Source organism: Henckelia pumila, chromosome 1 (assembly GCF_033568475.1).
Source record: "Henckelia pumila isolate YLH828 chromosome 1, ASM3356847v2, whole genome shotgun sequence".
Classification (NCBI taxonomy): Eukaryota; Viridiplantae; Streptophyta; class Magnoliopsida; order Lamiales; family Gesneriaceae; genus Henckelia; species Henckelia pumila.
This window is the reverse complement of record NC_133120.1, coordinates 139,139,226-139,156,005: the sequence shown is the minus strand read 5'-3', so window position 1 is coordinate 139,156,005 and position 16,780 is coordinate 139,139,226. Positions and strand designations below refer to the sequence as shown.

The 16,780-nt window shown below is 38.7% G+C and overlaps 1 protein-coding gene across 1 annotated transcript; it reads left to right on the top strand.

Annotated features, from left to right (window-relative positions):
* Nucleotides 1-10,840: 10,840 nt before the first annotated feature.
* LOC140892802 (methylsterol monooxygenase 2-2) lies at nucleotides 10,841-15,197 on the top strand. Its single transcript, XM_073301807.1, has 7 exons — nucleotides 10,841-10,969; nucleotides 12,193-12,330; nucleotides 13,221-13,366; nucleotides 13,801-13,920; nucleotides 14,023-14,235; nucleotides 14,333-14,413; nucleotides 14,861-15,197. Exons 1-7 carry the CDS (start codon nucleotides 10,940-10,942, stop codon nucleotides 14,940-14,942), a joined length of 810 nt encoding a protein of 269 aa, XP_073157908.1. The 5' UTR covers nucleotides 10,841-10,939; the 3' UTR covers nucleotides 14,943-15,197.
* Nucleotides 15,198-16,780: the final 1,583 nt, after the last annotated feature.

Genomic DNA, 16,780 nt, shown 5'->3' with positions numbered 1-16,780 from the left:
ATGGATACCAAGTATGCAGTCGAAACTGGGGCTTCTGGCGACACCGTGGGCATATGTGGACATAGTGAGTGCCTTAATTACTAAAGGATCATGGAATGCTGAATAATCAACTCCAGTTTTAATTCGTATGTCGCTAGTGATATTCTTAAAATCCCACTAGCGGGCGCTAAGATTGAGAATGAGGACTCGCTTTATTGGAGATTCAATTCAAAAGAAAAGTATGTGGTGCGAGATGGGTGTAGATTTCAGCGTGGGCTGTTCTCAGCTCCAGTACATCAAACGACACACACTAATGAAGCATGGCGGTCCTTCTTATGGAGGCTTGATATCCTGCCTAGGGCCCGGATTTTTTGGTGGAGTGTTTTGCATGATCGTATTCCTACAAATCATAACCTGGCTAGACACCATGTACCGGTGACAAATGCATGCAATTTATGTAATTATTCTATGGATTCTACATGACACGCCCTTTTATCCTGCCCGACTATCAAACATTTATGGCAGAATACTGGATTTGTTCAGATATTAAATAAAGTCACACCCATATGCACTCTGGAGCTTTGCCCGTAGTTGAAGGAAAATATCTCAAAGAAGGAATTTGAGGATCTAGCAATCCACACGTGGGCGGTTTGGAAAGTGAAACAGATTTTTCTACATGGTGATAGGAGGAAACCTTTGGCCGAGAATGTTTTATGGAGTTCCGCCCTATCATCTGATTTTAGAAAGCCCAAGATAAGGAGAGAATCTGTAGTAGCCCGATTCCATTTTACAAAATTAATTTGCTAATCATGTTTAAATTTAATGAATCATGATTTACAGGATTTTAATATGATCTAACGGGCCTAAGATTTGGGTCCAAAATGCATAAAAATGGTTAATGGGCTTAATTAGGCTCAGGAAATTCGAAGGGTCCGAACAATATCAAAGCCAGCAAAGGAGTTCGGAAGCTACGGGAATGATCAGAGCGTCCGAAAAAGGATCGGAGCCTCCGAACGTAGTGTCATGCACGTGGCAATAAAACTTGAACACGTAGCTGCATGCATGAGATCGAAGCCTCCAAAGTGTAGATCAGAGCGTCCGATCTTGACCAATCGGAACATGACATGCATGCGCAGATCGGAGCGTCCGATTTGTGGATCGTAGCGTCCGATCGAGGTCTATAAATAGGGGTGAGAATTCTCATTTTCAAATCATTCAGAATCCTATCCTCTCCCGTAATGGCTCTATTTTAAGGGCTTTGGGACTATTTATTTAAGAGTTGGAGTAGGAAGTAGTATTTTTATAGCAGACAGTGTCCGTAGTAGTGTCCAAACAGCGGAGCTTTGGTGAGGTCTCCAGGGGTCGTAGCAGGGTTGTGTCCAAGCTCTGGGGCATTCGACATCAGCGGGCTGACGACGGACGAAGGTTAGCTCTAGCTCCTTATAGTAGATAGGGAGTGTGCTATAGTTTAATTAAGGCTTTTAGATTATGTTAGATGATGCATGGTTATTATTAATTTTAGTGTTGCATGGTAGGCTTGGAACCTAGATGGGGGCTTCTAGGAACTGCCTTAAAAAGGTACGTAAGTATTGACTGAGATTGCCAGCGGGTATGCATGCTTATGTGCTGCATTTATGTGCCATGATTATGATGATTTCATGATCCATGTTTTACTGCTTTGAGATATTATGTTGAATGTGCATTTCATATTGAGCTTGTATATCTTTCGATATAAGCCTGTGTTATAGGGTGCTCAGCCCTTAGAGGAACATTATGAGGCACTGAAAGTCAGTCGACCGGCGGGTTGTTCCGTCTCTAGTGTTTCCCAAGGAAACATTCTAGATCCACGTCCGGTTGGAGTAAGTGGTCGCGCACAGTGGTTTGATTCCCCGATGTGACAAGCTCATGTCCTAGGCGCCAGTCTGAACAAATTCTGATTACCCAGATATTACTCCCGATCATTACATTGCATGCATCATATACATATGTTTACCCTTACTAGCGTACTGAGCTTTTTATGCTCACGTCTAGTTGTTTTCTGTTTGTCTTGATACCCCATTTAACGGGGCATTTGCAGGTAGTTTTACTAGAGATCTGGAGATTTGGTGGTGACCAAGACAAGATTGCAGGGTCATCCACTAGGCTTTACCATGCTGATATTTTAGTTATTTTAGTTTCCGCAACTTATCTTTGATTATGATTGATTATTGTTTAATTGCATGTCTAAGCTCTTGATTAGAGGTGATTTCGGTATGGGTCACTACAGAATCACTAGTGGAACAGATCGAAGATGACCATAATACTGGATTTGTTTTTGAAATGCATGTGTAGGAGTAGATGGAATTTGGGAAATTTGTGAATTTAGCATGATTAGATTCAGACTTTAGATGCTAATTGGTTCAAACTGGTTGCTCTAGAAGTATGGTCTATATATGTTGGGAAATCTTATGCGTGTAAGGAAAATTAGCATTAGAGGTATTGGTACATTTACATTGCTAGATTTTGGAACTACGCATTCTTTTATTTCTCAATCGTTTATTGGGCGGGTAGGCATTATAGCCGAGGTATCTAGTATGGGATATGATATTAGCGTACCATCTGGTGAGGTTCTATACACCACCAGTGTGCTCAGTGGATTAGAGTTGGAGCTACAGGGGCATAATATTAGAGCCGATCTAGTTGTTTTACCGATGCCAGGATTTGATTTTATTTTGGGTATGCACTGGTTGACAGTCAATGGAGCTTTGATTGACTTTCGGAAGAGGACGGTAGCATTTAACCCTACGAGTGGAGATCCAATTATCTTCTTTGCAGCCCAGAGCAGTAGTGTTCTGCACGTCATCTCTTGTGTACATGCAAGGAAGTTATACGTAGGGCTTGCTAGGGGTTTCTTGCTAGTGTGGTTGCAATGGCAGATCCGTCTACTAGTTCTGTTGAGGATGTAGACGTTGTACGCAACTTTCCAGATGTCTTTCCGGAGGAAGTAGCTGGAATTCCACCAGATTGAGAGGTTGAGTTCAGCACTAAGTTACTGCCTGGTACTACACCTATCTCTAAGGCACTGTATCGTCTTGCTCCTACCAAGATAAAAGAGCTGAAGGAGCAAATTCATGAGTTGCTGGTGAAGGGCTTTATTCGTCCTAGTTTCTCACCTTTGGGTGCGCCACTTTATTCGTGAAGAAGAAAAATGGCAGTATAAGACTATGCATTGATTACCGAGAGCTTAACAGTGTTACGGTGAAGAACAAGTATCCACTGTCGAGGATAGAGAATCTATCTGATCAATTGCAGGGAGCTTTGGTATTTTCCAAGATTGATCTGCGATCTTGATACCATAAGTTGCGGGTCAAAGAGGAGGACGTGTCCAAAACTGCATTTTGGACACGTTATGGCCACTATGTGTTTATGGTGATGTCGTTTGGCTTGACAAACGCTCCAGCAGTTTTCATGGATCTAATGAATCGTGTATTTCAGTCGTATCTTGATCAATTTATTATTGTCTTTATTGACGACATTTTGATCTACTCGAGGAGCATAGAGGAGCATAGATAGCACTTGCAAACCGCTTTGCAGATTCTGAGAGAGAAGCAGTTGTATGCCAAGTTCATCAAGGGCAAGTTTTGGCCTGATCACGTGGCGTTTATAGGCCACATAATTTCTGGAGATGGGATAGCAGTTGATCTGTCTAAGGTTGAGGCCGTACAAAATTGGAGGATTCCAAAGCATGCATAAGATATTCGCAGTTTCTTGGGTCTAGCGGGGTATTATTGGAAGTTCATCAAAGGCTTCTCTTGTAGTAGCCCAGCTCCATTTTACAAAATTAATTAAGTAAAAATGATTAAGCAAGTATTAGAGGCTTAATTTGGATTTAATTGGACAATTTTTGGAATTTTGGTCAAGGGAAGTTCGGAGCGTCCGAACTCAGGATCGGAGGGTCCAAACCCTTCGGAGGCATTGATCAGAGGATTGGAGGCTACGGATAGATTGGACTGTCCGAACCCAAGATCGGAGCGTACGATCTCAGTTAGGCCATGCAAGTGTTGAGGTGTCAACACTAATCGGACACGCAGCAGTTCGAAGCCTCCAAAGTAGGGATCGGAGCGTACGAACTGTGCATGCAGTGACGTGTTGCGCATGCAAGGATCGGAGCGTCCGATCTCCGCCTATAAATAGGCCATCCGAGATTAATTTTCTCAAACCAATTCCTTAGCTCTCTCTCTCTCTCTCTCTCTCTCTCTCTCTCTCTCTCTCTCTATTCTAGTGTATTATAGGTGTTTTAGGGTGTTTCCAGCCTTCCTAGGCTTGGTCTGAAAGTTGGCAAGGCGCTCCAGGGTTGCAGCAGAGAGGTTCCCAAGTTCTCGTCAGTCGTCATCAATGGGCTGACAACGGAAACATGTATAGCTCTAGCTCCTTATAGCAAATAGAGAGTGTGCTATAGATTAGATAAGGCTTTTAGAATAAGATTATAATGCATGAGTACTTTAAATTGTAATGCGGACTATAGGCTTGGACATAGAGCTGGTTTAGCTTGCCTTAGTATATGAGGTACAGAAGTATTATTCGAGATATCGAGATTGAGTATGTATGTATTATGTATTTTCATTTATTATGTGATTGCATGATTTATATGATACAACATGTCATGACTGTATGTTGCATACATGAGCATATTGATCCCATATCTTTGAGATATCTTGTAGTGGGGTGCTCACCCTTTGTGGATGGTTGGATACGTAAGTCCTGCGTCAGATCACCATTATGGTTGGACACTTGTACTAGTATCAGGTCACCATTATCCACTGGGTATATTAGCCACCTCCTGAGGCGATGATGCAGCGTGCTATATACCCTGGGCCCGGTCTATGAGCTTGTTTCTTGACCTGAGTGTCTTGGTACACAATTCACTTGAATACATGCACGTATAATACCGTATACTCATACTCTTGTACTGAGTGTTTTATGCTCATGTCCCGTACTTTGTTTCTGGACACCTTATTCCATGGGGGCAGGTTTGCGTTTAGATGAGGCGGGTGGTTCCAGGAGGACTTAGGCTATGGAGGGTCAGCGGTGATGTTTAAGTTTACTATTTTAATGTATTTAGGATAATAAATTTGGATTCGATATGGTTGTATAAAAATATTTATTTGGTATTTTAATTGTTGATTATGGTTTCCGCTGTTATTTTTTATTATTGGATTTGTTAAGTCAAATGCATGCTTAAGCTTTTGATTAGTAGGTGATCACGGTGCGGGTCACTACATTTATGGTATCAGAGCATGCATAGTAATCTTGGGATCTAGATTGTTGAAATTGGGTTTAACCTTTAATCATCGTGTAGATGGCGGGATATGGTGACGAAAGTAGTCATGGTAGTGTAGGTGGATGTTGGGGTGATCAGGATGATCGGGAGCATCGTCGGGACTGTCATCACCATCGCCATGATGATCACAGGCATTTCAGTATGCATAGGTTCATGCAGATGGGTCCTAAACCATTGATCGAAGGAGAATCACCGGAGGCTGCGGAAAAATGGCTGCGGCGTATGGAGGTTTGTTTCCGTGAATTCAGATGCACTTAGGAACAAAATATGGAGACTCTTGATTTCCTTGTGGAAGGACGAGCTCCGAAGTGGTGGAGTTCTGCATCTGCACCCTTTATTGCAGCTCGAGTAGTAGATACTTGGGAAGAGTTCCGCACAGCTTTTCATAAGCTGTATTTTACTCCTGCACTCCGACAAGCAAAGGCAAGAGATTTTCTGAGTTTGAGGCAAGGATCGATGTCGATCGATGAGTACCAGCTGAAGTTCTTTGAGTTTCTGCCCTATTGCCCCCAGATTTCTGATATCACCAAGGCGAAGTACAATCTGTTCCTCCAAGGCCTTGATCCAGAGATCCACGACCGAGTTTTTGTGGGAGATGACATGACTTATGAGGGATTAGTGAGTTGATGTCACCACGAAGAGGACAACATCCGCCGTAACAGATCTTTATTCGCATCTAGACCCGCGAGTTCCTTGGGTCCCCGTGCTCAGTCTTTCAATAAGTCTTGTTCTACTTTTTCTTCCTCAGGATCCGGAGAGGTGATGCGCTTTGGAAAGAAAAATCAGGGCCCTTGCAGACATTGTGGTGGGATTCATCCTACTAACAGGTGTCGGAAAGTTTCAGGGGCATGTTTCCGATGTAGAGAGATTGGCCACCTCAAGAAGGATTGTCCACAGGCCGAGGGAGCTGTATCTTGTTCTGGTTCTCAGGCATCAGTGCTGCAGAGGCCACAGGGACAGTTGACAGGAGGATGAGAATTATAGGGTCATAACGGGTACGTTTCTGCTATTTAATATACCTGGTTTTGTACTCATTGACACTAGTGCATCTCATTTTTTCATTTCTGCACGTTTTGTTAAGAGACGTAAGTTTCCATACATATCTCTAGACACAGTGGTTGTTGTTTTTACTCCGACGGGTCAGTATGCATCGGCTAAACGTCTAGTGTTTAGTTGCCCTTTAGAATTCGAAGGGAATGCTTTGATGGAGAATCTCATGATATTAGCAATTGAAGATTTCAATTGCATTTTGTGAATCGATGTGTTGAAAACATATCGAGCTTCAGTGGATTTTTATCAGAGACTGGTGCGTTTTCATCTGGTTGGTGATGATAGCTGGTTATTCTATGGTGAGGGAGCGCGACCTCAGATGCCTTTGGTATCCGCTATGAGAGCTTGTCGAGCTCTAGAGTCTGGCAGGGAAGGCGACCTCAACTATACAGTTTGTACATCCACTGGAAGTGTTGGTATAGAAGCTTTACCAATTGTGAATGAATTTCCAAATGTGTTTCCAGATGAGATTCCAGGTTTTCCTCTAGTGCGCGAAGTTGAGTTCGGCATAGAGTTGATGTCAGGAACTTCGCCTATTTCTCGAGCACCGTATCTTCTGGCTCCGTCAGAGATGCGTGAGTTGCAGCAGCAGCTTTAGGACCTTTTGGACAAAGGTTACATTCGTCCTAGTGTTTCTCCTTGGGGAGCGCCTGTTCTGTTCGTGAAAAATAAGGATGAGTCTATGCGGTTGTGCATTGACTATCGCTAGTTGAACATGGTGACAATCAAGAATAAGTATCTTTTGCCTCGTATAGATGATTTGTTTGATCAGTTGCATGGTACTTCGGTTTACTCAAAGATTGATTTGAGATCTGGATATCACCAGATGCGACTCAGAGATCAAGATATATCCAAGACATCTTTTAGGACAAGGTATGGGCATTATGAGTTCCTAGTAATGCCATTTGGGTTGACTAAAGCACCGGCTGTATTCATGGATCTGATGAATCGAGTATTTCGAGAATTTCTGGACAAGTTTGTCGTCGTGTTCATTGACGATATCTTAGTATATTCACATGATATGAATGAACACACATATCACCTGAGGCTTGTGTTTCAGACTTTGAGGGAAAGACAGTTGTTTGCTAAGCTAAGTAAGTGTGAGTTCTGGCTGGATCGGGTAGTATTTCTTGGCCACATTATATCCAGGGATGGAGTTTTTGTGGATCCGAGCAAGATTGAGGCTGTAATTAATTGGTCGCGTCCGACGAAGATAGCTGAGATCCGTAGTTTCCTGGGTCTAGCAGGATATTATCGTCGCTTTATCGCCAATTTCTCGCAGCTAACTCGACTTTTGACACAACTTACTAGGAAGGACGTAAATTTTGAATGGTCCTCAGAATGTGAAGAGATCTTCTGTGAGCTTTGTATACGGTTGACTTCTGCGCCTGTGTTGGCCTTACCGTCTGAATCAGGAGGGTATGTAGTGTACACTGATGCTTCATTTCAGGGACTAGAATGTGTCCTGACTCAGAACAGGAATGTGATTGCATATGCCTCTAGACAGTTGAAAGTTCACGATAACAATTATCCAGTGCATGATCTTGAGTTAGCAGCTATTGTATTTGCATTGAAGATATGACGTCATTATCTCTATGGCGAGAGATTCGAGATCTTCATAGATCACAAGAATCTCAAGTATTTGTTTACTCAGGCAGAGTTGAACATGAGCCAGAGACGTTGGATGGATTTGCTGAAGGATTATGATTGTGAAACTAAATACAATCCAGGAGCTGCTAATCTCACTGCTGATGCTTTGAGTCGCAAGGTGCAAGTGTTTGCACTCCAGACTGGTTCTGTAACCAGTATCATTGAAGATTGTTGTTCTTCAGGGTATAACTTCAAGCATAAGAAAGGTATGCAGAGTATCCAGATGTTTACAATTTTATCTGAGCCAGCTTTGTATTCTCGGATTCGATATGCTCATATGTCTGACCCGAAGACCCAGCGTTTGGTTTGTTTAGCCAGAGATGATAGTACGTCCGAATTCCACTATAAGTCAGATGGTTTTCTTTGTTTTTCTGGCCATATTGTTGTTCCGAAGGATTATACTTTGAGGGAGGAGATTCTATCTCAAGTCCATCTTCTAAGTTGAGTATTCATCCAGGAAGCAACAAGATGTACAAAGATTTGCGTACTAGGTTCTGGTGGAAGGGAATGAATAGAAGTGTGTATCAGTATGTTTCGAGGTGTTTGGTGTGTCAGCATGTCAAGGCAGAGCACCGACGACCTGGAGGGTTGCTTCACAGTTTAACTGTTCTTGAGTGAAAATGAGAGTTGATCACGATGGACTTCATGACCCATTTACCGGTGTCCTCGAGGAATTGTGATGCTATCTGGGTTATGGTGGACCGACTCACCAAGTCAGCACATTTCATTCCTTATAACCGGGACTACAGTTTTGATAGGATGACTCGTTTGTACATCCAGAAGATTGTTCGATTGTACGGAGTGCCTGTGAGCATAGTTAGCGATCGAGACCCCAGGTTCACTTCCAGGTTCTGGGGGAGCCTGAGTGTTTGAATTAAAATATTAATGGGTCGAGTGACTAAGTTGTTCTGTTGGGCTTAAGTTAGTAATTTTAGTTATTCCATTAGCTTGTCATGAGCCTTGTGATCCATGAGAGCTATCGGCTATGTTGGGCTAAGTATTATTGAGCCAGTTTAAGTGTTAATGGGCCAATCTATGTTATGGGCTTACGTTAAGAGGCAGCTACTCGAATGAGTCTGTGGCTAGTAAATGGTCCGTAAATATATATATTATATATATATATATATATATATATGTATATGTTTATATTTTTATATAAGTATGATTTTTATGGAAAACAAGTTAAATATATATTTACGGGCAAATTTTAAGGAAAATGATATCTTTAAGCTCATGATTCATGCATTTATTTTATGAAAGATTAAGGGCATGTAAAGAAAATATTTTTGGAAAGTTAATGTGATTGTGGCAACTTATGGGTTTGGAAGTCGGGATACCGGGCCCGATGACCTCTCCACTTATGTTTTTTTTTTAAAAAAAGAAAGGTGGCATAGCCACTTATTTTATAAACACAAACTAGCAGAACACCAGAAAAAAAAGGGGGACTAGACCAAAACCTCTCCAAAGGTTGCAAAATTACATCAAAACATAAAACATAAAACATAAAAAACTACAGGAGTCCATAATACATATCAAAACATCAGTGGGCAAGGAGAAGTCTGCACCACTTATGTTTATGAGCGTATGGATCCCCGGTTTAAGGTTGAGTGAACTGGCATCATAGAGGCGAAGGGAATCCCTGGTTTAAGGTTGGGTGAACCTCGCCGTCGCGTACGTTGGTTTTATAGATTGATCAATCGTTTATGTTAATGGTCACACATCACTGATATGACTCACACTGATGATTTTACGATTATGACATGTCGTATTTATGTTACGTATTAAGATTAAGATTAAGATTATGATTATGTTTATGTTTATGTTTACGACTCAGCATTATGCAAATGTTTTTACGAGCATTCATGCATAAGATACCTCATGATATTTTTAAGTGATACGTGCTTGCATGCGATTTTATTATATGGTATTTGTTATTACTGGGTAGAGCATGCTTAGCCTCTAGGCTCATTAGATTTAAATGGTGTGCAAGTGAGTTTGATGCTAGTTTTGAGGATGTGATCTCTACTGGCGGTGAGGACGTCTGAGCATCCGTGGCAGCTAGCACCCGTGACCATTGTCAGTTTTATTATTGGATTTTTATGTGTTATGTTATTTTCGCACATGATTACTACTTGTCACTGTTTTACTTGGTTTTGAGATTTTAGACGTTTGCATGAGATTTGTCGTTAAACTATGATTTCCGTTATGAAACTGTCATGCATGAGATTTTTTGTTATATTTGAGTATTTAAATTAATTGCATGCCAACGACTATTTATTGTAAAATATTTTATGAAAAAACTATTTTAAGTATAAATACATAGATGTATGGGCATATATGTAGTATCACTATTTCAAAAAAAAAAATAAAATTCAAGGGTTGTCTCAATCGCAATAACTTGCAAATCAGGCTAGTCAATTAAACCTCGCTGAACAATCCATGTGTGACTGTTTAATCCAAAAAAATATTGACAGGAAAAATCAAAAAATTGATCAAATGTTTAACTATTTAATCAACTTGAACACTCTCATGATACGTGTGTGATCATAGCTATATTTATTTGAAATGTACTATGAGGCTCGTATTATTTACTAAACATTTTGCCATCCTCGTTGGAGCTTCATCTTGAACCCCTTTCTCGTAAACTCTATTGTTTCCCATAGTAACACGTATTTGTTTTTAAAAAATAAAAATAAAAAAATTACTTCACGTAAGCCATATACATAAACAAATTAATATTAATACTCGAAAAATAAAAATAGACAAGATTATTTATTTTTATTTATTAAAAATATGAAAAAATGTGTAAATAAATAAATGGGAAAGTAGTGGGAGGATACACAGAGAGCAGGCCACGAGCTGAGATTCCCCTGACAGTCTGTCTCCTCCCTATTTTCACTACCTTCATTTTCTGCCAACATTTCACTCACTTCTTCTCCGATGGCTTCGATCGTCGAGTCTGCTTGGACGGTAACTTCTCTTTTTCTCTTTTCAGATTTCTACATTTGATTGATTTTATGTTTTTCTCTTGAATTTTAGCCTTTTTTTTCTTTTTTTTTTTTGGGTTCCTCTGGTTGTAGGGTTGATGCATTGCTGTTTGCGATTTTTGTTGCGTCATCTTTTTGTTTTTGTTTTGTTTTGTTTTGTTTTGAATTTGGAGCCATTTTTTTTGGGTTGAGGAGAAGATGGTAGTATCGAACAGCCCGTGTGCTTTCATTTTACATGCGTATTGCGAATGACGGATGAGTTGGATGCTAATTAGATTTGAGCTAATTGTTTTCATGTGTCATCTTCTTGTTTGATTGAAAGGATGGCAATACGTCTACATGTAATCAAGTGTGTGGCGGTGGGGTTGGATTGAGTGTTTGTGGCTCTAATGTAATCGATTTCTAGTTTTCTTCTCACAAAGCTTTGAGCCTTGTTTGTCTTACAAAGGAAATTTGTGATTGATTGTTTGTCCTTTTAATCTATTTTGAGCTTTCATTTTATATATCCGTCTGCATCAAATCCTGCGGAAGCGGATATTTTTTTTCCCAAGAATATGTTGATTGTACTTGCTTGTCTTTAGCTCTGTTGTTTCCATAAACTTGTTAAAATGTTGTTTTCATGCCTGGTACGTATGCGAGGTATTCAATGCCATCAATAAGGAGCGCTATTTGCTGTATTTCATATTTTCTGTAAAGATAAAGGCACTATCATTTTGCTGAGGACTTTTATTATTAGTGGAGGGATTAAGGCATCTTTATTACATAGAATTTGGAGAATATTTGGTTTCTAGTGATTGGTGTGAGCCGCTTGATCACATTCCTTAGGTACTTCTTTCATCATGGACTAATCTTTAGAATGCAAGTAGGCGCCTTTTATGGCTTTACCTGTCATATTTTTTGTGCCAATTCTGTTTTCGTGAAAGGCATGTTAATTTCCTATCTTGTTTGTGCTCACTAGAAGCTAGGCAGGGTTCTATATTGGAGACCTTGTATTGGTACATATTCCATATTTATTGGTGGTTTGAAAACTTTTTTCTCATCTTTTGTGAAGAAAAAGGTAAATTTATGTTTTCTTTTAGAGGCCTAAGTCTTTGAATTTACTTTATGAACAATTGGTGTTTGTTCTCTGATAACAATCTTTGAATATCTATTTGAAAATTTTGTGTTGCTTCATTGTAATATGCATCTAATATTTTGTTGTTGCAGTATCTCATTACTCATTTTAATGACTTTCAACTGGCGTGCCTTGGAAGCTTCTTTCTTCATGAAAGTGTCTTTTTCTTGTCCGGACTTCCATTCATATTTTTTGAAAGAGCTGGATGGCTAAGCAAGTACAAAATTCAGGTTTCACTTTACTTACTCAGTTTCTTATCATCATAGGCACGGTAGGATAAATATTTTAAAAAATGAACTAAATATTTATTTGTTCGTCACATTATTGTATATAGATGCTGTACTGTTTGTTGTTATGCACCTTTTCCAAGTCTCTAATATCTACCGCTAATATCATATTTGTTGCAAGAACTATGAATTTCAGCATTTTTGGAATCTTCATTCTCACTCTAAGTATGCAGCATTCAAAATACTGTTGCGGTTTGACCCAAAGCAGGAAACATTCTATTATTTATTTCAATTTTCGCCCGTGAGTGACTTAGTTATACTGATATAGATGTTGATCGTGTATAGGTAGTTTCTTAGTTTAACCAAATTGTTTTTATTCATTTGGTTAACTTTCTTCTCGAAGGACAACTTTGTAATTTATAGGTTAAGATACACATTTAATAAAGTGTTGACAAGTTCAGATGTTAGTTCTTGCCTCGACAATTGGTGGCTCTCTATTGTTTCTTGATCTACTTATGGCTGAATGCTAGAGAAACAAAAATTATTGTTCACATGTTTGACCTTTCGTGACCTCTCAATTTTTTATTTTCAAGTTATATATCCTAATCCGGTGTTGAGGATGGAAGCTTGAATATCAAATAAAAGACGTCATGATGGCAGTGAATAATATTTGGAAAAAGGCTTGACCAATGCAAAGATTTTTACTTAAAATGATATTTGATAACCCATCTGCCTTCAAGCGAATAAACATGCTGATTTGTGAGACTTGGAGTTCCTTTAACTTATGTGCTCAAGATAGTGGTACAAATATTTCACTGCGGATTGTAACTAGCGCATAAAATTGACTTGACTCATACTTATCATAATGATTCTTGGCTTTTCTGTTACCGCAGACTAAAAATAATACCCCTGCAGCTCAAGAGAAATGTATCACTAAGCTATTGCTGTATCATTTTTGTGTCAATCTACCTGTTATGATCCTATCCTATCCTGTATTCAGATTCATGGGAATGCGAAGCTCATTACCACTTCCCTCCTGGTACATTTGTGTTCTTTATTTCTTAAGATGAAGTTTATATGGATTGATATTGTATGTGATTCTTTTTACTCTTGAAATGTTTCAAATCTCAGGATAAATTGCATTTCTAGCCAACACAGTTATTTTTGTTTCCTATAATTTTAGATTGTCCTCTAGTTGTTAAGACAATCAAAATCATCGAAAGATCTTGATTTTGTAAAGATATGTTATTCTGGAGCATATCAAGTTCTTTTCTTTCAAGAAAAAAAAAGTGTTTGGCTAATTCATGATCAGTTTCTCAAAATATTTGAAAAATTACAATAATGATTGTAAGTTGTAGTCCTTTGTTCTGTGGTTTTACTGCAGTATGTAATAATGAATTTCGTAAAGTGTCTTTCAGTTGTAATAAAGCATTTTCCCGGTGATGTTTAGAATAAAAAGTGAAATTTCTGCAGGAAAGTCGTCTCAACTCAGATATTGTTTTACTTCATCCTGGAGGATTTTGTTTTCTACTGGGGGCACAGGATTTTACATACAAAATGGCTTTACAAGCATGTCCACAGTGTTCATCATGAGTAAGTAAACATCAAGTTCTCAAGAAAGCCATATCTGTTTCATTGATAATGATAAAATCATTCTCTTGTTATGTGCAATCATGAATATGATTAATATTACAGATATGCGACGCCATTTGGATTGACTTCTGAATATGCTCACCCAGCTGAGATTTTGTTTCTTGGGTTTGCAACGATAGTTGGTCCTGCCATAACTGGTCCTCATCTGATTACTCTTTGGTTATGGATGGTGCTCCGAGTCCTTGAGACGGTTGAGGCGCATTGTGGGTACCATTTTCCATGGAGTCTCTCTAACTTCTTGCCTTTATATGGGGGGTCTGTACTTTGTACTCGTTTATCTTTTGTTCGACTGTTGCACAATATTTATTAAATTAATCACTTTTCATCTGAAATTTCTGCTATGGATTGACAGTGCCGATTTTCACGACTATCATCATCGATTGCTGTACACTAAGAGTGGCAACTATTCATCAACTTTTGTTTACATGGACTGGTGAGATCTTTAGTCCACTCCTTTCTAACTTGCAGTTTTCAACTATATATGATTTTTCTGAGCCACAATCTGTTTCATCTTTTAGATAATGAAGGAATATTGAATCACCTACTATTACTAACACCTTTCGCATTGTTGAAAAGTTTTTTATGAGTTGTATACTTGTATTTAGCAGAATAAAAGACATTTCAACCTTTCCTCGTTGTAACCGTATTCTTTGAGTTTCACTTGGAACAACAAAACCACAAGCAGCGTAACTCGAGCATTATTTACATTCATTAGCATAGTGATAAGTGATGTAGTCTGTGTCTGCGAGGCAGGCCATGCATGTCATGCCTCAGTGTATTTCTTAATTCTAGTGATTATCTCATAGCTTGTTGATTGGATGAAACGCTGTGATTGGCAGTAAAGAAGAGTGCTGGTTCTCATAGCAAGTGTTTTTTCCAGGATATTTGGTACCGACAAAGGTTACAGAAAACTGAAGGCTCTTAAGAGTGACAGAGAGGAGGCTGATCTAAAGGAAACATAAACATGACCAGCAGACGTCGTGTGTTGGGTGTAACAGGTCGGTTTGTGGGGTTGAAACATATCATTTGATGATAGGTCGCATTTTGTTCTTCAGCATCTCGCGTGCAATTGCATTTTGTGTCCAATTGCAGTTTACAGTTCACATTTTCTGTATCGTGGAATCAATTCTTGGTTTGTTATGAACTATGTATCCCTCTATAACCGCATGAATGAAATTCCACCTTCATACAGTTTTTTGTTGCTCTCAGTGTTAAATTAACCAATTGGGTGATATTATTTATTTAATTCATGTGTGTTGCAACTTGTAACCCTCTGGGAATTTTGAAATAGTACCATGAACATCATTTAGGTGAAAAAAAGAAAAAGAAAAGTAGAGGTTGCTTGGTCATTGCCAGACTCTCCTAATAACTTAGGGCATCCACAGTAGTAAGAGCTACTCGAGAGCTTTTTCGTGCTTCTCACTCTGCTACGTCATCGTCATAACAAAAAACGTAAACAATTTTTTTATGGATCCCACACTCAATTCAAATATCTGAAGTATCAATTTATTTTATATATTTATATATACATAATTTATATAAATAGTTTAATTTTATTAATGAAATTGTGTATTTTTTATCATTAAAGAACATAAATATAATTTTTATAAATATATTTCAAAAAAAATAAATATAATTTTAATTCAATTTCAAAGTTTTTTTAATATATAATATAATATTAAATAATAAAAAAATAATTAAAAACATAAAAAAGAAAGAAAGTAACCCCTAAAAAAAAAAAGAAAGAAACGGTAGAGGACAAAAGAAAAGTGTATATATGTATATATAATATGGGCAAAATGCATATGAACCCTATGTGAAACTTTTAATTGGCTTAAAACACCCTATAAAAAATAAATAGTCTAATATATCCACGTAATTTCAAAACTTTTGCACACGCCCCCCTCTGACACATGTTTTGAGTGCACGCACAACAAATGCAATTGTTCATCGTTTTTTTCCTGTTTTTGCACCTAACCTGACGAAATTACCCTTTCATTTCATAATAAATTTATGGCAAAAACTCCTATGAGACGGTCTCAAGGGTCATTTTTATGAGACGGGTCTTTTGTATGGATTATCCATTAAAAAATATTACAATTTATGCCAAAATTATTACTTATTATTATTAATATGGGTAGGGTTGACCCGTCTCACGGATGAGACCGTCTCACGGATGAGACCGTCTCACAGATGAGACCGTCTCACAGGAGTGTTACTCTAAATTTATTAGGCCCTAAATTTATTCTTCGTTCTTCTTTCCTGTTGAATTCGTTGGTTTAGGGTTTTGCCTCTAATTCGAATCAATTTTCCCTTAAACATTTTTGGGAGGTACGAGAATCCCACGATGTGTGTCTGAAAAATATTCTTGTATTTTCTTAGACTCGCGTGCTGAAGCAGATTGGAGATCGTACGTTTTTGCATCTAACGGAAGATTAACATTATTGAGAATGGCTCCCGCAAAATGGAGCTAACGCATGACAGGGATACAGAAACCACTTCGCTTTTCTTTATGCCAACGACACGATCGAAGAAGCCAATCTCACACATCTGGCATGAGTTTCAGACCATGCATAAGTTCTCTCCTCGTAAATAACAGAAGTGCAGTCTCCATAAACCACAACAGCCCTTTCCAAGAACCCTACAGGAGTTAGGAGTCATGTTCGCCGCACGAAATCTTCGCTTCTTCTTGGTTTCTGAGAATCGTTCAGTTCATGAACAAAAGCTACAAATTTTTTATTCATGAGAAGCACGGATTCAGAAGTTTGAATGATGCATTTTGTTGCAGCCCTGGAATCAA